General features: G+C 38.5%; 1 protein-coding gene across 7 annotated transcripts in view; it reads left to right on the forward strand.

The window, feature by feature from the left end:
- The window catches only part of LOC309437277 (protein ELYS-like), a 41146-nt gene extending 21521 nt beyond the window's left edge, over nt 1-19625 (forward strand). For 6 of the 7 annotated variants that reach the window (XM_082047480.1, XM_082047483.1, XM_082047481.1 and 3 more), the window contains 17 exons: nt 823-969; nt 1674-1861; nt 2026-2170; nt 2265-2396; nt 3395-3542; nt 3629-3779; nt 4316-4423; nt 4846-5041; nt 6241-6444; nt 7745-8174; nt 9931-10033; nt 10926-11032; nt 11462-11646; nt 13628-15452; nt 16745-16878; nt 17503-17609; nt 18239-19625. In XM_082047480.1, coding sequence (XP_081903606.1) covers nt 823-969; nt 1674-1861; nt 2026-2170; nt 2265-2396; nt 3395-3542; nt 3629-3779; nt 4316-4423; nt 4846-5041; nt 6241-6444; nt 7745-8174; nt 9931-10033; nt 10926-11032; nt 11462-11646; nt 13628-15452; nt 16745-16878; nt 17503-17609; nt 18239-18428 — 4500 coding nt within the window. In that variant the 3' untranslated portion in view covers nt 18429-19625. The remainder of the gene's footprint in view (nt 1-822; nt 970-1673; nt 1862-2025; nt 2171-2264; nt 2397-3394; nt 3543-3628; nt 3780-4315; nt 4424-4845; nt 5042-6240; nt 6445-7744; nt 8175-9930; nt 10034-10925; nt 11033-11461; nt 11647-13627; nt 15453-16744; nt 16879-17502; nt 17610-18238) is intronic. The other variant, XM_082047484.1, reaches the window with a different exon arrangement.
- Nucleotides 19626-20208: the final 583 nt, after the last annotated feature.

Below are 20208 nucleotides of genomic sequence, written 5' to 3' on the forward strand. Positions count from 1 at the left end.
CAAAGACTCTTCTGATATGATTAAACAGGGTTCCTGAAATGTTAAAGTTAAAAAGCCCCTTTAGTCTTAAATTTTTTTAAGCACCCCTTAAAAGCAGGCCTGTCTATGGCAAATGGCTACTTACTAGAATGATCCGCTACAAGGGGCTGCTTCACAGCTAAGGGATTTCTAATGGTGCTTTACCAGGACGTGATATTTGCCGAAATATCCCTTCTCCAGAGAGAAATTATCCCTTTTCTGAGAGAGGAAGATATTTAAAAACTGCTACCCCGGAACCATCCTCTGAGAGTATGGCCCTAAAAAGGGATGTCAGAACGAGAAAATGACACTACCAATGAGTGATCCACATAGTGGTCTAAACCCAGTTTTAATCGTTGACAGCTAAGTTGTATTGTAAGGATTCCATAGTTTACATTGTTTTATACACTCTGAAATGAGGAAAAAACCTGAACAGCTGTAGGATCTGTTTTATTTGATAATGAAGCACTGGATGTTCAAATGTGTTGAATGTCCAGCTGGTAGCTCCACTGACTAAAGAGGGAGCCTGAGTTTATAGGGGAAGCAGTTAAATATATAAGTTTACCTTTCTGAATGCCTTAGAGAAATCAAAGACTAGTTTTGCTGATTTATCCAGAATGCAATTTTCTGCTTAGGACATGACTGTCTTCAGGTTATAACAGCTTAAATGGCAAGACTAATACATTTGTATTCTCTGCCTCCTACCACTTTTATATTCTCATTTCATTGTGTCTTTTCTAAGTGCAATGTGATATATTTTTTGTCTTAAAAATTTATTTGCCTTAATTAGATACTTGATACCAGACGATTTACTTGCTGCTGGATATCATGCATTCCTTTCCAAATAAGACAGAAACTTCAATTGACTCCTTTCCAACTGCCTTTGCTATCCCTTGGGGTCTTGTTAAGCTTATTCAAGGTTTTTGGCTTCTAGATCACAATGACTATGAAGTAAGTATGTTACAGTTTAGTTACACACGCATTGCAATATGAAGCTGTCATCTGTCAAATGATTTTAAAAAATTTGGTGCTTAGAAAAAGCATTAGAATAATATTTTGTATTAGTGTTACGATATTTTCAGCAATAAATTATGATGTGAAATTTTGTTTTAACTACTTTGATGGGACATTAATTAAACCAAAGAAGACATCACCGTTGATAATGCTTGATATTTGAATTTTCAGAACCATCTGTTTAGGTTATTTTCAGCAGAGCAGTTGAGCACTTACATGTCCTGTATCAAGTATTTCATTAGTCGGTCATTTAAGTTCATTTAACACACATTGACCCTTAGAAAACTTCTCACTCTTTTTGTTGCATTTGAATTTTCAGAGCCAGCTGTTTAGGTTTTTTTCAGCAGAGCAGTTTGTTTTAGGTACCTTGCTTTTTATAAAAAGTGATATTTTTATATGGAGATTTGATTAACCTAGAAAAGTTTGAACTGCTCCTTTTAAAACACTCACTTCGTTCTGCATGGCTATCTCCATTTTTTTTTTCTGCACTAACTTAAGATTTTTAGTTACATCATGTATCAAGTATTTCATTAGTTGGTCATATAAGTTCATTTAACATACCCTTACTTAAGAAACTTTTGACTTTTTGCTGCATGTGTGTATGTGTAACTCTTAACAAAGCTGATCTCCACTTACCACAGAGTGCACTGGCCCTGCTCTTTCATCCAGCTACAATCAAAAGTGTGTCATGGCAACATATGAGAGTTCTTCAGTCCCTCATGTGCCAGGGAGAGCACAGGCAAGCGCTCAGATACATCCAGATGATGAAGCCACCAGTGTCAAGCAGCAGTGAAGTGCGGCTTTTCCTCACCGTGCTGTTGTCCAATAGGTAAAGAAATACATCCCACTGTTTGGCCTTCAAGTCTTGCAAAAGGTGGAGAACAAATAACACCAGTCACAACCCCCTACGCTTCCTTTGAACACAATAGTTTTGGGGCATCTTTTTGGTTATACCATTTGTATTCCTTTACATCTCAAATAAATGAATTTCAGGTGCCTGGTGGAAGCTTGGGATCTGTTGCAGCAACATACCACCAAGTTGAACATGGAAGAGCTGTTAAAACACATGTATGAAATCTGTCAGGAGATGGGCCTAATGGAAGACTTGCTGAAGCTGCCTTTCACAGAGACTGAACAAGTAAGTGTGGACAAGGAAAAAAGTCATAATCACCTCTTTGAAAAGAGAAGAGGCAGAATCCTACTAGATTTTTGCAATGCGTTATTTCTTGCAGGAGTGTTTGGAGAAGTTTCTACAGACCAATGCTGGTGTCCAGAGTCGTGAATTTCTTTTAGTCCACCATCTGCAGCGTGCCAACTATATCCCAGCACTACAGCTGCATCAGTCAATGAAGGTTAATCCTACGGTAAGCGTTGAAGTTCTGTCAAGTGTGCAAGCTTCAGTTAGGTGTTACTAATGGGTTTTGGTAGGAGTCACAAAAAATCCTGCTTTGAGGAATAAATATATATTTTCTCTCTTAGTCAATCTTATAATTCAGTTATTCAGTTATGTATGTCATGTAAGGTTTAGATTACTGGAAGTTGTTTGTGTCACTCCTTTCTGTGGAATGAAAAGTATATTGTATGTCATCTCTTGTATCTTGCTTGCAAATTTATTTTTTTAGCTGAGAGCAGTCGGAAAGCCGAAAATTCAAAATTTGTTTGGTTTTCTTCCCCCCCCCCTCCCCCCCTTTTTTTAATTTCTTCAAATTCCTGACCTTTCATGTTACCACTTTTATGACAGAAATCCATATCTAACTTCTATTTCTCAGAATAGCCAGATCAGATTTGGTGTTCTGTGAACGTCTGTTATGACTCTGTGATGCACTTGCTGTTTTCTGGAACCATAGGTTTCCAGTGAATCAAACTTATAAGGTGGTCTTGGAACTTTTTGGTCCCTATATCTGAAAACTTACCCAGCCAGGTGTGTGTAGGTGGCTTTCACTTACTCATGTTAATATCCACATCATATTGTCCAAGGTCATTTGCAGATGCCCTGTACATTCAGTCACTTCAGACATTGGTGTTTCAGGAAAAACAAGGCACACCTGCTATTGTATAAGCCATTTGAAAAGTACAGGTGATAACATGTGTATCACAATAAGGTTTTGCAGAGTGCCAGAACTGTTTTCACTTAAAGTTGAGGGTTCTGTTATTATTCGCATCTGCCTTTCCCTTTGCTAAAAATACCAGCTGAAGTTGGTGTGAGTTGATGGGTAGAACTTGTTGCTGCTCTGGGCAGGGCATGGATTTTACTCTGTCTCTAAGGGAAATGTAGCCACTACTTAGAAATAACACAGATAGTTTTGTGCAATGAACATCTTGTAATTAGTTAACTTCTTGCTTTACGCTTTTCATTCATCAGAATGACTGTGATCCTCACCTAAGAGAGAGAGCCGTTGCCAGAAATTCTATATTAGACCAATATGGCAAGATCCTTCCTAGAGTTCAAAGGAAGCTGGCAGTAGAGAGAGCTAAGCCTTACTGTTTGCGTTCATCAGTCCTAAGAGAAGGTAAGTTTTAAGGGGGGAAATATGGTGGATGACTGACCATCACTTCGGTTACACAAGGCTGATACGTTTTCCTTCTTGCTTTCCAGTCTCCAGACCAAAGCCATTATCAACAGTAACTAAACAAACCAGTGCAGGAAATGTGCATACACGAGCAACTTTCATCAGTAATGTGTTGTCCAAAATTGGAGAAGTGTGGGTAGGAAATGAGCAGAAACCCAGTTTCTCACAATATGATAGGTAAGCAGCCTCTGAACAAACTTTAGTCTGGACCTATGTGTTTGGACAGAGAGAGGAAAATCCATTGGAATGTTGTCAGTGTTTTGGAGGGAAAGTGCACCTGAAGGGAGCTTTGGTTGGCTTTTTTGAACATACAGTGTAAAGTCTTCAAGAGTCAAAACATTGTAACTAATACTTGTGGTGAGAGTTTTTCTACTATGATAATCTTATTTATGCAAATACATATATTTACATTATGGTCAATGTGTTTACAGTATGTCAGATAGCTGAAACTAAAATGGTGACTGCCATCAAGCTATTTGTTTGCAGAGTTTGACAGACTTGATTGTGTGATCAAACATGAATCTTTTACTGCTTTCTGCCCAGTTTCGGCTTATTTCTACCTCTATTTAAAGAGAAACAGAATTATAAACAGCAGAAAAGAAGCTAGTAGTTCTCTGATTTTCCTACAGGTGGTATGGTCAAATAAACTAGAATTCTGGGATGTTTGGACTTCTGGGGAATGAAAGTCAGTGAAATTTTCCTTTTAATTCCAGTCCTAGAGTTACAGAACCACCAGTCCTGACACACCCTCTCCCTGATGCAGAGTTGCCCGATGCATTTATTGGGACACCAGCTACAAAACTTTCACAAAAATGTTCCAGGTAGAGTAGTTTTACAGAATGAATATTTCTAAAAGGTGTTGCTCGGTGTGTGTGTGTATGTTTGTGTGTGTGTGTGTGTGTGTGTGTGTACTTTCTGTGTTGTCATAGTGTTTTATCGACATTTAGTTTGGTATCTATTTAAGAAAAGGTCAATTCAGGGACACAACTAAGTGGAGAATTTGAATTCCTTGCATTGAAATGTAGATAAATTTTCTTCCGACGTTAGAATGACATCACTGGTGCAATAAAAGAGAAAATGCCTGTAACTAGTTTATAGGCCTGATAACGTTACCCCAACAGTGAGGATTCACCTGCATTTCTTGTTCAATTGATTATTTTTTTTTCTGTATCATCTCAGATTTCTGTAATGCAGTAGGGTTTTTTTCATTTACTTTCATATTCCCAATTGTGTCTCTTAACAGATTGCTGGATTTGGTGGTTCATCCTGTTCCTTCATGTTCTGCAGCACAGGGTGGTTGCTGGCAGTCGCCATGTGGAGCTTCTGCTTCATTCATGGCATCCAGCCCCTTGAAATCAAATCTGCACAGTTCCATCTCACAAAGGAACTTTTCAGGAGCATCACAACTGAATCTGCTAGAGACTCCTCTTGTTGTTAAGGTTTGTAACTTACAAAGACGGGAAGAACCAAGCAAACCGAAAGCCTGTAAACTGCATTTAAAATGAAAGTACTGAAGTGTTATATCACAAACACTGTGGGATTGAAAGTGTGGAATATTTTCAGTATCATGTGGTTATTGTAGCTACAGACCTTTTGGAAGCAGCACATTGGGAACCATTTTGAAGAGTTTAGTTCAAAGCTAGTTGCAGTATGCATGTTGTCCCATAGGTTTATGAAATACACTTGCTTTTATTGCATGGAACAAAGGAAGTTAAAATTAGACTTTTCAATACACTTAAAGATACAATTTGTATCTTGACCATCTCATATAAGTGCTCAATAGCTCTGTATAATTTGCCTTGCAAATCTAGAAGCAAGAATGTATTTGCTTCAATTTCTTAATCTGGTCAAGTGAATGACAACCAAGTTATGTCAGTTAAGTGATGTCAGCCAGTGACGGCTTTTTGCAAGAATTTCAGTTACTAATTGTATTCAACTGTATTTCCATTCACTGCCATCGAACAAAGTCTCTTCATGCAAGAAAATAACACTTGACCTACCTTGTTGGTGCTGTTCTTTTTGCTTTTGCATATCTGAACAAAGTGTTTCTCTCTCTGAATTATAACCTTCTGCTTATTAAATATGGTCCATGTCATTAAGTTAGTTTCATTGTCCTCCTTTTAAGCTGTCAAATCTTTTTTGAGCAGAGGTGAGACCACTTGCATGCTTCTAGAGGAAGATGTGTATTTTTACAGCAGCATCTCTTGATTTAGTCTTGTGCGCAGACTGTTTAATCAGTGAAAAAAATAAGCTATTACGGTTGCTTTGCTGATTGCCTTTCCTCACAGCAGTGTTTTCAGTTGCTATATCCGGGGTAACCTTTGAAGTTGTATGTCTGTGAGAAGAGCAGTGCAGAAATTGCGAAAATTACTGGGATGGGAGATAACACTGCAGACAACAAGTTGCCATATCCTTCTTTCCTCAGGAAATTAATTTGAAAAAAGAAGCATAAAAAACATGGGGTTTTATTATGTGGGTTTTCATAGTTTTGGAAAAAGAACAGTACAGAGGCTAAACTTTGTCCTCTCTGCTGGCACAAACTCAGTTTGTAGTTGAAAATAATACTTTTGACGAGTGAAGGTGTCTGTCTTGAAGATTTAAATGGTTATAAATTAAACCTTTCTGTTTCTTTTCATAGAGGGCTAAAGTTTTAGCCACATCTGCTTCTACATCTGCTTTTCCGGGGTTTACTCCTCAGTCTATTCTCAGATCCAGCCTTCGCACCACACCCCTGGCAACTCCCTCTGCATCTCCAGGACGATCAGTCACTCCTCCTCTACGAGCAAAGGAATCCAGAATATCTTTCAGGGAAGAGAACTCAAAAGCAAGAGGGACTGCTGGGGTAAGCTGGGCTGTCGTTGGTGGGTTTTACAGTTAAAGCCTTTATAGAGTGTGATTTGAATTAGATTTTTTTGAAGTTTGCCATAACCCCTTATATTGAGAACTGGAATTATAAATCAGAATGGCAGACATGAATTTGGTAAAAAAGGTTATGTCAAACCTTCTGTAGCATCACGTGCCTGCAGGAACATATTCACCAAAAATACCGGTGCCTTGGCAGTTTTTACTCAAGTGTTGTTAGGAGCTGTGATGGTTCTCAATGGCTGGTTCAGCTTCCCACGATACCTTTTCAAATGCTGGTGTGGCAGGAAAGTAGGGACTAGAGATTGAGCCAGTTGTTTGGCTTGTTAAACCTTGTGAATGAAGCACCTTTTAAAGCAACCAAAGGCATGAGCTGCATTTCCTGTCAGTCTCTGTTTGCAAGACTGGGTTTACTTCAGTTGTGGTTGAAGCCGACTCCTGATGAAAAGAGCTGTACTGTTGTCTCTGCTCTGGCTGTGATGTTCTTGGTGTTGCTTTTTGCCTTGCACCAGGGACAGCATTTGTGGAGCTGTCAAATGAAGCTGGTCCATCCAAAATTTGCCCCATTTACTCCTCCTTTTGCTCTGACAGTTGGATTCCTTGATCCTGCTCATCATGCAGATGCCAAATTCATGTTCCAAAATCCAGTGCAGAACGAGGGCATGTGCTAGTATTTGCATGTAAGGGCTTTCTGTACGTGTACTAACAAATTGTCATAATCTAGTTTTATGGCACCTTTTATTGGCTGTTATAAAGAGTTACTCAATTGTCACAAAGAGCCTCTCTCTCATATGTGGAGTTCTTAGTAATAAAGCAGTGTGGCCAGATTAATGTACTGGTTCCATGCTACAGGCAGAGTGAACACTCATATTTTAGTGGTGCATGCATGCTGAAAAGGCAAGCATAAACAGAGAGAAGTCTTGAGTTGTGATTTTACTCGTGCAAAGCTTCCTCTTCTAGAAAACACACTGGTGAACTCAGTGAACAGCTTGAGATGGCAGTATAAACAAGCACTTACATGACCAACTTCACCTTAGCTCCCCAAGGCTGTGGAAACTCAATAACTAGTCAAAAGCGCAATTAATTTTTACAGTCAGCTTTTAAAAGCTAAGATGGTGCTAGAATGAAAATCAGTTTTGTTACTTAAGCTGACACTTGTAAAACATAGAAATATCATGTTTGGTTTTGATTTTTTGTGTGTGTTTGTTGTTTTTTTCTTGCTTTCACAAAAAACATGTGCATGTCATGGATTGTTAACCTTTTTTTTTTTTTTTTTAAAGGTAACAGAAGATGATAAAGCATTGTCTGGAGCTTTATCTGAGCATTATCAGGGAGTGGTGGAGGATGTTTGGTCTGAAAGTAGAGGTAAAACAAGTCTGTTCATTCTGAGCGATCCTGAGGATGATCGTGCTGAAATGGAAGAGTCTTCAGAAAGCATACCTGGAGATGGTTTGGAGAAAAGGGTTGTCAGCAAAGAAAATAGTAACTTATCTGCCAGATCAGATGAAACTACTTTGGAGTATCAGGATGCAAAATCAGCTGATGATTTTGAGGATGATGTCATCTTTATAGCTACTAAACCAGCTAATTCTTCCACTGAAGAAGCTGGTGTTTTTCAAGAATTGGAGAAAGAAGCTGACAGTGAAATGATTGAAGATAAATCTTTCCAGATCCAACAACCATATTCATCAGAACTAAGAAGAGAAGCTGGTGTGTTTCATCCTATGAAACTCTAATAAGATTCTGAATTTTTCAAATGTATTCAAAAGGTTAAATTACTGATGAGCACAGCAGTTAACAATGAGCTTTCGGAAGTGTCCTAGGCACTTCCTTCTTAGGCTTTTAAAACTCCCCTGTCATTATTTAGGTATCATGGACATTATGAATGTATGCTGGTGTTTCTTGTGTGTAACTGCAGCTGAGAGGCAGTGGTGATTTGTAGGAGTTTTGGGAGGGATAAAAGTTGAAAATGTAGGCTTCTGATTATGCTTTAGGGCTACTTCTGTAGGCTGCAGGTTTTTTAACAGCAAGTTAACTGTATGGCATGCTTTAACTAGATAATTTGGGCTTTTTTTCTTTATTTTTAAGCACCTCATTTGTGCCCAGTTAAATAGTTTTCTTCTGGAAGTCTGTCTGCTTGTTTTTGTGCCTCTTATTACAGCTATACTTTTTTCCTTTTGCTAGCTGAACAGCTTATGCAGCCTTTTGCAAGCCTGTTTCGGTTGTTCTTTGGTAATTCAGCTCAATTTAACTCATTCAAGCCAGTCCAGCTTCTGAGGATGTGTTCATATGAGCAGGTCTGCTGGCAGATTAGAGGAGATGTCGCTTACTAGGTGGAGAGCAGTGATGAAGAGCTGGGAATTAAAGTAGTGCAGGAACAGGGAGAAGAGGTGCAAGAAGGTTGCTATTCCTGGGACATGTATGCAAGTGTCAGTTCTGTGTGTGAGGTCTTGTAATAGTTTGTAGTGGTGATGTGTGTTTGTGTACTCCAGTGTCAGTGCATCTTCATCTTGATTCAGTCCTAAGTCTGAGATGATTCTGGAGGATCCTGGAGAGTAATTGAGTAATTGTTGCTACTGAAGTTCTCAGCTCCTTTTCTTTGGAAAAAAAAAAAAAAAAAGGTTCTCCAAGTCTGAGTGTTTGTAGTAAGACTGGTGAAAATGTTTACCTGCCCTAGTTTAGCTGTCTTTTATTTGGATGAGAAACCAAAGATGCTTTTCATTAAGAATAATGCTACGGTACTAATCATTAAAGAATAACTTAATAAAGAAATTTTGTTGTTGCTGGACTATAGTACAAACAGTTCTCTACAATTTCAGTCCTCTGGAAGCAGTAGAGCACAGTCAGTATAGCTCTTGTTTGGCCTGAGCTAGCAAAATTTTCCCAGTCCTGTATACTGGCTGGAAAAGTAATTGTGGGATCTGGGCAAAGTAGACAGTAGAAACAAAAAAAGAAAAGTAGGATGTTTCTGAAATTGAACCTTTTGAGATAAAAAGAGATTAGCAAGCAGTTGGGTTTCTGCACCACCAGTCAATCAGTAGAGAAAAAAAACAAAACAAGAAAAAACCTTAGAAACATTCTTGTAGAAGAGGGGAAATGGAGTCAATAAAGGAAAACAGCATTGCTGGAATGAGATAAGAGAAATAAGAAAACTTACTACCCAATTTTAACAAGGAGGGGTGTTTTCTGAAGTTTTTATGTATGAGGTCACTGACATATCAAGTTTTGTTTGTAAACAGAATAGCAATCATCATTTTGTTTTCTTGACTGAATTTGTGTATCAGACTTGTTTTACTTGAAAGAAGAAGTCAGACTTTCTGTGCATTTGAAGTCTTGGTAGCATTGTTTTGTGTAGATCACTATCCTAGCTAAAATACATAAAGGCTCATTTTAAAATTGTGTGAGCATTTTAACATAAATGCTGTTAAGTGCCCCAGGGAAGTCATCCATCTGTCTGTATTTGTAGGATTTGTGGAAGAATCAAGTGTTGGATGTTTTACCCTTCCTGAGGATGATAAACTGGTGTTTACAGCTGCTGAGGCTGCTACTGTTGGGACTTCAAATGAAGGGTAAGATTATAAAATCCATCTTTGGGTTCACACAGCATGCAACTCTTGGATTTCCTGTGTTTGAAAACTATCATTTTGACCTGATATTGGTTACTCCCTGTGTTCTTAAATGTAATGGCTTTTCTATTCTTTTCTGTCTGTGAAAATAACTAATTTGGCATTAATATAAGTCAGATTTACTAGCTGTCAGTTTGAGCCTTTTTTCTCAAATCATCGCAAACTCCAAAGTATGATCGTAAAGATTTCACAGTCTGCATAAAACGTGTTGCAGTTCGAGGGTTACTAAGTGCAGATACTGTGAACCGAAGCCCTGCTTTTGTCTGAAATTTGTGAAGCTAAAAATTGCCCCTGAGATTCCTGTAACTTTAGCGGGTTTCTTTTGGGGTTTGAATATTTTCTGGCAGTAATTTCTGCACTTCTTTTTTCTTTGTGCTCTCGATTGGCATCTATTTGTTTATGGAAATGGAAGGATGTTTTTCTACAAGATACTTTAAAAGCTGCAACTGTTTAGTGATAAAGACAATGTTAGTAAATAACCTTTCATTTCAAGTGTTAACATACACTGGTACAAACTTTTCTTCAGTTTGTTCCAAACCTTCAATATAGCAGTTGCAGTCTTTCTACAGAAGACAAATCATATATTATTCTTTAATACAGCTCTGTTGTTACATTATTGTCTAGTGTTAGGTAGCTGGGAAGAATGTGAAGTACTTGACTCATTGTATAACATGAGTCACAAATTGAATGTAGATATGTTGATAAAGGAACTTCTGTTTTTTCTTAATTTCTCCTGTTCTGAAACCTGAAGATTTTACAATGAGCATAATTTGTAAAGCTCTTCAGGATTTGTTTTGAAGCTTTATGATTAATTTCTTTCTTTCTATTCTTGAAGTGAAACAAACCACCAGGAGTCCAAAAATTCCTCTTCATTGGAAGAAAAAGCCATACCAGTTGCAACAAATCCACAGCTTTCTGAATCCCCAGAGGCAGACAGTGAATGTATGTACAGTATCTTGGAGATATTATGTGACTTAAGGTAGCTCAACTCCTGAAGCAAAATGTGTAGTTACTATTTTAAAAGATGCTGCATCCTCTGTACTCAGATTGTGAACAAACACTAGCTACTGGAGTGCCTTTACAGCCACCCTTTCCCCTGTTGTTCCTTTTCTCTATGGGTTTGCCAGCTAATTTTCCCCTTCTTTTTTAAAAAAAAATATTTTTTATATTTATTGATTTTTTTTTTTTTACTGTGGGGATGTCTTCTTTACCAGATAGATAGTTCTGGCTTCTAGTTTTTGGAGAAAGGCCAATAGATGTGGCAGAATGGAGAACTGTATTGTTGGCTCCTGCTCCTTCTGTTACTTCCTGTTGCTTAAACCTGTGTCATTTCTCTAGAAGTTAAGCTAAAATTATATAAATCTCTTCCAGCTGTGATAAGTGTCCTTGACAGTGAGGATGTGGCCAGTAGTCATTCAGAAAATCACGGTGAGGGGAAGTGTGTGGATTTACCTAAAGAACATAACTTAGAAGCAGCCGAAGCTGAAGAAAATGTTCATTTTCTGCAGGAAGAAATAACTGTTTCTAACAATCTTCCTAAAACTGAGGAAATGAATGTAAGTAAACTTTTTTCCCATCTCTACAAAATAGAAAACACTTTGCAAATTGAGGACAGTTAGAAGGCACACAAAAATCCGTTTCTTTAGCTAGTTAACACAAGTTAAAACAAAGGGCAGATACGTTTTTCTCCTATGCATTTTCTGTACAGCAAACACTGAATAGAACCTGTCAAGACTTGCATCTTTGAGAGCTGTCATGGTACAAAAAATCCCCACCTAAAGTACTTTTTTAAAATAACCATGCACTCATTTGGTTTACTATAACTTAAACATTTATTATTTTACTTAAAAACCAAATAGATTTAATGTTAAAGACCACAGGAGTAGTTCAGGAGTGTAACTTCTCAACATCAGGGACTATGTACGAAATGATAAAATTATTTGGGAACCAAACTTGTTTTCAGAATGATGTAGGTACTTAGATTCTTTACTATTTATTCCTTACTAACATAACCAGAATTCCCAACAATGAGTTAATGTCAGTGTCAGGATATTTCCAGCTACCTACAACTTTCTTTTTTTTTCCCAAAACATGTTTTTTTTTTTTTAACATCTAAACTTCCTAAAATATGAATTTGAGAAGGTTGCTCACATGTAGTGAAAATTAGAACTAGAGATTCTCCAGTTGTCCCAAGTTTTTCACCATTGTTCTTACTTCTTCTAGGGCTCATGAGTTACTTGGAATCATTGTGGATGTCCCCTAAGTACAGTATAGAGTACACTGTCAGTTTCCTGTAGGATTGTACTTACAGGAATTCATGATAGTCAAGTGAAACACAAACTGGCAGGCAGGTGTACCACAAGTAGGTTGGTCTTAAGTAACAGAAAATGCTTTTCATTGCCCCAGATTTCAGATGAAGTTAAACAGGCAGTCACTTGTTTGGCTCACCTCGGCTTTGGGATTAGGACAACACTGTAGAGATGATGATTATGGACTTGGGAATACATAAATCTCCTATGGGAATAAATGGAAAATTTGTGACAGGAAAAAGGGAGCAGGTACAGGAAATGGTCCCAAAGCTGCTGCAGGCATTCTGGTAGCAGTACAGTGAAGGTTTTTCTGCTTTTGTTATAACTGGTTCTTACTGATTTATGTGTAAACATCTGTTTCTGGCTTGTCTGCCTTCACTGAATTTAGGACAAGCTTCTTCCTGCTTTCTTGTTTGTGGATTTGTAAGCAAAAAGGAAAGCTTTGGGGATGAGTATTTATTGACTGTAGTGTTGAAGCATGGCATGTTGCTGTCGTATGATGCTTTGGCAACTTCTGACAAGGCAGGAGGCAAGAAAATAAGCATATATTTTGAGACTCCTGTTGAGTGGCTTCTCCCTTCTGCCATCATTGGCTGGCACTCTAACTCAGATGGTTGGGCAAAGGTCTACACACTCACTAAATTCTCTTGATCATCTGAGTCACTTGAAATACTTAAAAGGTACTGTTTTTGTTCTCAACATAAAAGCCTGAGTATGTAATGTGGATTTAGAAGGAAAGAAGATGGAGGTATTGAGAATATAGGTGTTGTCTCACACAATCCCAGTGACTCTTTCAAGTGCAGTGTTGAGCTGTTGGATGAGATACCCGGCCAGTCTGACCAACTGTCATGACTGAAACTTTAAACTGTGGTAACCTAAATGTATGTTACCATGATGGATGCAGAGCTGGTCAATCTGTGTGGATTTGTAGCCAGTCCAGAGTCCTGCAGTGGGATGACTCCTGCCACTTGTGCTGTGGAGCTTCTCGCCTTGTTCATGGATGGTGGCAAAGTGTTATTCATGAACAGAAATGTCAGAAATGGAGCCCGTGGTGGCATATGCTGAGCACTCTGTTCTCTGTCCCTTAAACATATTGTCTTTTGTCTCCAGTAGAGAGTACATTGTATGTTTCTAACTTTACATTTGGAGGTGATCTGAAAGAAAAAGCGGTGTTTTGAAGTTAGTCTTTTTGGTAGTTAATATGTTAACAGACATTTTTTAACTTTAGGTTATTGAAGACAGTACGGTTAAGGCACAAACCTCAGAAGCAGCGCCTGAACCTTCGCCCTACAGTGAACTACATCCATCAGGCAATCTTCAGTGCCGCTACGATACTATAGAGCAACGGTTTGCATGTGATTTGCCTGATAATAGAGATGGTGAATGTGACGCAGCTGAGGGAGATGGCGAGTTTTTTATATCTCAGAGTAATTTTACTTTAGTCTTGGAAGGAGAAGAAGGTGAAGCAGATATGGGAGACCCTGCATTGGTAGATGCTTCTAAACTGGCTGGCACAACAACAGAGGAAAGACCTGTAAACAATTTAGGAAACACTGAAAACCAAGAACATGTTACAAACTCAGTGTCTACAGTAACTAGTGATCAGGAATCTCAAAATATTGCAGAGTCACTCCCATATGTGCCCGAACCCATTAAGGCAGCTATTGCGGAGAACTTACTGGATGTAATCAAAGACACAAGAAGTAAAGAATTCACATCTGAAGTTGTAGACCAGTCTTTTCATGAAACCATAGGGAAAAAGGTAACTAGATTCCAGAAGGCAAAAGCTGCCTTAGCAACGGTGCCAGAAGGAGTGGAAGATGAAACCAGCAGACATCAAGTAGAGTATGTCGTCACTCCTAGAACACGCACACGGAGACAACTGAGTAGAAACCTAATTATTCCATCGACAGGGGTTCCACAACTGCTGAAGCCTGATGAACCGGTTCTGTTTGGACTGTCTCCTAGGAGAAGTACCAGGCGAACAAAAGCAGCATCTGAGACTTCCAGTCTTCAAACAGAAGAAAATGCTCAAGATGAGCAAATGCCTGTGACCCCCGTTACTCCCAGGAGAGGCAGGAAGCCAAAACAACCCAATTTAGAGAAAGTAGAGAGCAGCCACTCCTCCAGTGGGCCAGTATTGTCTGTCAGTACACAGTCCATAGCTGTTACTCCAAGAAGAGGATTAAGGAGAGCAAAGGAAGCTGCATCAGAGCTCTTGGAAGAGGCTAATGAAGAAGCATCTCTTGCTGAAGGTAGCATCATTGCTTCTGCTAATTCCAAGAGGACTAGAGGAGGAAAAAGTTCAGTAGGAGATCAAGAAACTGCCCAGACTTATGCTGATCAAACGATAAAACCAGCAGTCAGTCCCAGTAGAAGTGCAAGGAAACCGAAAAGCATTAATTTACAGTTTACTCAAAGTGTTGTCAAGGATCAAGAGGTGCAGCCTAGTGATGAACTCCTTTCACCTGTGCCAACTAGAAGAGGCAGAAGAAGAAAATTGAGTTCATCTGAAGTTTCAGAAAATTCTGAGCTTGATGTGTCTAAATCATCGCTTCCTCAAACAGAATTTAAACTTCCTGTCACTCCTAGAAGAAGCGCTAGGAAGCAGGCACAAAGTCTCTTGGCAGACACAGAATCTCTCTCTACTCAGGAAGACATACATTCAGGTGGGAAAGTGGAAATCCTTGATACTCCTAGGAGAAGAACAAGAAGAACTCCACATGCTCCACCAGAAAAAACGGATACTCATGAGCAAACACCTACACGGCCAAATGAGGAATCCACCACACCCAGAACTACAGTAAGGACAGGGCGTCGGGGCAGAAAGAGACGATCAATATTTGAGGAGGAGTCCTTGCCTCAAGGACCTGGTGGCAGTCCTTTGCTGCTTGAAGACATAAACCCATCAGGACGTGGTGAAACACCAAGAACTCTGACAGATCGTATGACAAGAACCAGATCGCGCAATACTGCCACACGTCAGAAACTGTCTGCTGAGGAAAACCAGTCCTTCCTTTTCTCTCCTCCTCTCACAAAGCTGACAAAGAAAGGTAAGAGCACTATATACGCAAAGCAGGGCGTATTGCGGTTTTGTAAACTACAGAAAACAGACTGCAAGGATGGCTTTAAGTATTTTAAAGCACTTAACATGCAAAATAAAAAAATTGGAAAGAGGCAATTCATCTTTTCTCTGAACTCCATGTGACTGACTGGTGAGTTGTGGTGGGAATAGATGAGGAAGAAGGCTGATGTAAGAGTGAAATGAAATTTAAGCTTATTTTTTGTTATGAGGTTAATTTCTATCAGTTTCAAAAACTGAGGGTATCTGTCAATATGTGATGGCCACCCCTTCCTCCAGCAGAGAAATAAAGGAGACATGCTTCCATGTTCTGTTCAGTTTTTAACTTCAAATGAGCTGCATCTTGCAACAACTGCACAGCTGTTTAATTATGTGATTGTTTTTCATGGCCATACATTTTGTTAATGAAGTTACTGTGCATAGGGTTCTTTTTATTAGAGTACATGATTAAAAAAAATTGAGATATGTAAGAACTGTTGATTCCACTTGAGCATAATATTTTTATGTAAGTGCAGGTAAAATCACTACTCTGGCTTATTTTTGTTTCACAATTTACTGTAAGAGAATGGATCCTAAGAGACAGTTACTAGGGAAAAAATACCTCTACACTGAGTATTTATAAACCTGATTGAAACTTTCTTTTCAGAAAGTTATTGTGCTCTTGATTATCTTGTGGTGAGACCACATCTGGAATATTGTGTCCAGTTCTGGGCCCCTCAGTTCAAGAAGGACAGGGAACTGCTGGAGAGAGTCCAGCATAGGGCAAAGAAGATGATTAAGGGAGTGGAGCATCTCCTTTATGAGGAAAGGCTGAGGGAGCTGGGTCTCTTTAGCTTGGAGAAGAGGAGACTGAGGGGTGACCTCATTCATATTTACAGATATATAAAGGGTAAGTGTCACGAGGATGGAGCCAGGCTCTTCTCGGTGACAACCAATGATAGGACAAGGGGTAATGGGTACAAACTGGAACACAAAAGGTTCCACTTAAATTTGAGACAAAACTTCTTCTCAGTGATGGTGTCAGAGCACTGGAACAGGCTGCCCAGGGAGGTTGTGGAGTCTCCTTCTCTGGAGACATTTAAAACCTGCCTGGACACATGCCTGTGTAGCCTTGTCTAGCTGTTCCTGCTCCAGCAGGGGGATTGGACTAGATGGTCTTTCGAGGTCCCTTCCAATCCCTAACATTCTGTGATCAGCTGTATTTAACATCACTGTTCTTTTTGTATAATGTACGTGCGTGTTAACAATACGTTGTCATTTTAGCTGGAAAAGAAGACTATTCTGTGCAGCTTAAGGATTTAGACCTGGACTTGTCTTCTCAATTTGTCTTTTCACCCCCTCTTTTGAGGTCAAGGAGCAAAAATGTATCTAGCATTTCCCAAATTGTGAAAGAACCAGTAAGTAAAAACTTCAGTTGTCCCATGTTCTTGTTTTGTGCTCTGTATTGCTTTTTCAAATAATGTTTTGCAATGCCTTGCCTTTTTCCTTGGAAGTTTATCTAAAAGAGAGCTTTAAATTAATAGCTGAACAGTGTGGGGGATTGTTTCTTCATGAAAACTAGCTACCAAAATCAATTAATATGTGTTGCTTTACCTTTAACAAAAGGGTGGTGAAACACTGGCCCAGGTTGCCCAGAGAGGTGGTAGATGCCCCATCCCCGGAGGCATTCCAGGCCAGGCTGGACGGGGCTCTGAGCAGCCTGACCTAGTTGAAGATGTCCCTGCTCATGGCAGGGAGTTGGACTAGGGGACCTTTGAAGGTCCCATCCAACCCAAACTATTCTATGATTCTAAAAGGCACAGTGGCTTTCTTTAAACTTGGTGTGTTGCCTGTTCATTTCAGAATTTGAACTTATAGGATGGTACAGTAATTTGAGGTGGAAGGTTAGTTTTTGTGGAGAGTAACTGTAATGTGTTCAGAAATAACTTTGGCATGACTTGTTCATGAAAAAAACATTGGTTTGTGTTCTGTACAAGTGTAAGAACTTGTGTATGAGTAATAATTTTGTTGCCTTAACATAGGAGCTTCCAACTAAGGAGGAAGAGGATGCAAAATCTGTAGAGTCTGTGGGAAAGCAAAAAACAAAGAGGGCTGGAACTGCAGAATCAAAAATGAAGAAAGCAAGCAAGTATGCGATTCTTTTGGACACTTACTCCTTTATTCTGTTAGTGGTTCAGCTGTTAGCCACCTAACTTCCTCTTTCTCTCCTGGCTGTGCAGTTGTGCTCTGACTTCATGAGTCTATCCAGCCTGCTGGTCTAATAGGCACCTTTTTCCCCACTTAATGGTTTTGTTTTCTGATGGAAACAAAAGAGGGAGGGAATAGAAAAGGGCAAGTGGATACTATTCTTTGCAGTGGTGGTGTTCTCTTAATGGCGTCTTATCCTACCTTACGAAACCATGCTCTGACAGTCTTTAGTTCCCCATACAAAGCAGGAGCGGGTCAGACAATGAGTAAAGAGAACTGCTTGTTTCTGCACGTTTTCTGGTTCCTTCTGGCATACTGTTAGAGGACATCTGCTTTTTAAAAGCTGGGGTGGGTGCCCTCTAAAAGCTCATGAATAGTGACTGAGAATGCTTGGGACAGTCTGGTAAGGAATAGAAGTCAAGGGATGCCTGTCTAGGTTTCTTTTCTGCCTTGATCCTACCTGCAAAGAAGGTCATAATTCTTTGGCATTGACTTTGTAATTCCACAGGTTTTTTTTCCTTAACTAAATACTGTTGGTAAGAAAAAATCAATGTGATTCTTTCTTTTCAGAACCACAAGAAAAGGTTCTTGGTCACCTCCACCAGTGGAAATAAAATTCATCTCTCCTTTCGTAAGTCCAGTGCATGGAACAAAAAGCAAACAGAAAGAAACCTCAGACACAGCAGAGAAGAATCTACGGAAGAACAAAACAAGACTGTCTAATTTTCCAAAGCCAGTTGTGCGCCGGAAGATGCTGTAACTGTTTTTAAAGTTTATAGTGTACACCACTGTTTGTAAAGTCATCACAAGTGTCTGGATTAGTAAAAAGAAAAAAAAAATCATCTAATTTGGAAGAGATAATTTATATAAATTATTGTAAAATTTCATTAACAAATGGTCTTCAATAAGTAACTCCATATGGAGTGCAATTTCCTCAGTCAATGCAGTTTTCTATTTTATATTAAGACTTCATACATTTATATAATATGTAAATACAGCTTATTTTAGGGATGTTAAATAAAAATGTATACTTCACAATATGCTTACTGTCTGATAGCTTTTTGAGTGAATAGTGGGTTGAATGGCCTATATTGCTCAGAAATTTTACTGTTGGTTTGCAAGAGTTGCTGACCTTCAAAAGTGAGGCCAGAAGCTTTTTAAGCTTTTTAAAAGTTTGCTTAGAATTGCTATGAGAAATAAACATTTAAAACATACTCGTTTAAATTTTATAAATGATGTTTGACCTTCTGGCACAAATAATTGGACTCAATGCAAACTGGTAATTCTTTACATTCATGGTTAAGTTGTACTGTATTGAAGTCAGAATGTAAACAATTGTATTTTAAGCTGTGCAATATTTTTTTGTATTTGTCTTAAACTTTGGGAAAGCTGCTCCTCACTTCATAAAACCACATCACACCTCAGGTGTTTCACTATTTTTTACAATTAGTTGTCAGCAAAAAGTTAACAAAATAGAGGGTGTGATGCGTATCAAATTTAAAGGGATATTACCCACATACTTTGAAATTTGAGCCAAAATTATTTTATAAGGTTAATTGGAATGCTATTATAATTAAAATAGTTCCTGTCTGTAAACATATTTTGCAGTATTTTAAGCCTGCATATCTCATAGCACTGTAAACATGGTGGTAAAGCTAACATAATAGTCTGAAAAAGGTACAAAAATGTACAGAAATCTTAGTTACAAACCGTATTTTTGAATGATTATTTCACTAATAATCTTGGGTTATGGAGTAAATGTCCCTATAAAGCTTCAATTTGTAAAAATAAATTCAAAAACCTATTCTTTTAAAAGCAGACATGGAAGTACTATTTTGATGTGCAGTCTTTTAGACAATGGATTATTTTTATGTATGTTAATTTATATATGGATGCAACTTTGAAGACTACAGAACGGTGGAACCTGACATTAAACTTTTCAATTAGTAAAAACTACTCTAGTTGCTCTAAGAAATGATTTCTTGCTTAACTAATACCTTGTACCTAATGGATGAATGTATTAATAACAGACTAGGCTTGTAAAAAGTATCTTCTGGAACCACAATTTTTCTGTCTCAGAACAGGTCATTCTAGAGAAGCAGCTGCATCCACTTAGATATTTTTTCTCCTTGGGAATATTTAATGACTGAATGAAAGCTTAAAAAATGCCACATGTTGACAGTGTGGGAGTGGCAGTTTGAGACCTTTCAGTCAGGTTAGTTATTAATTGCTCTGAATATTGTACTTGAACTACACTATAAATATGGTCAAAAGGGAAAGGGACCGGGGAAGTTCCAGCAATCTTTTTAAATTTCTCATTATACAGAAATGCAATGAATAGCTCAGAAAATGGGGTAAAAGATAAATCTTTCAAAACCAGACTGGAAAATGGATGTCAAATCTGAATATATATAGATTTTGTTTAGAGCACAGGAGTATTTATAGAATGCTTCGGTTCCTGATCTAAGAGAAGTGACTGATGAAATGCTACTGAAGATTGCTGAATAGGGTTTTAACATGTTCCTGTGTTTTATACTTGG

This window comes from Streptopelia decaocto (genome assembly GCF_964273445.1).
Source record: "Streptopelia decaocto genome assembly, chromosome: 3".
In the NCBI taxonomy this organism is placed as follows: Eukaryota; Metazoa; Chordata; class Aves; order Columbiformes; family Columbidae; genus Streptopelia; species Streptopelia decaocto.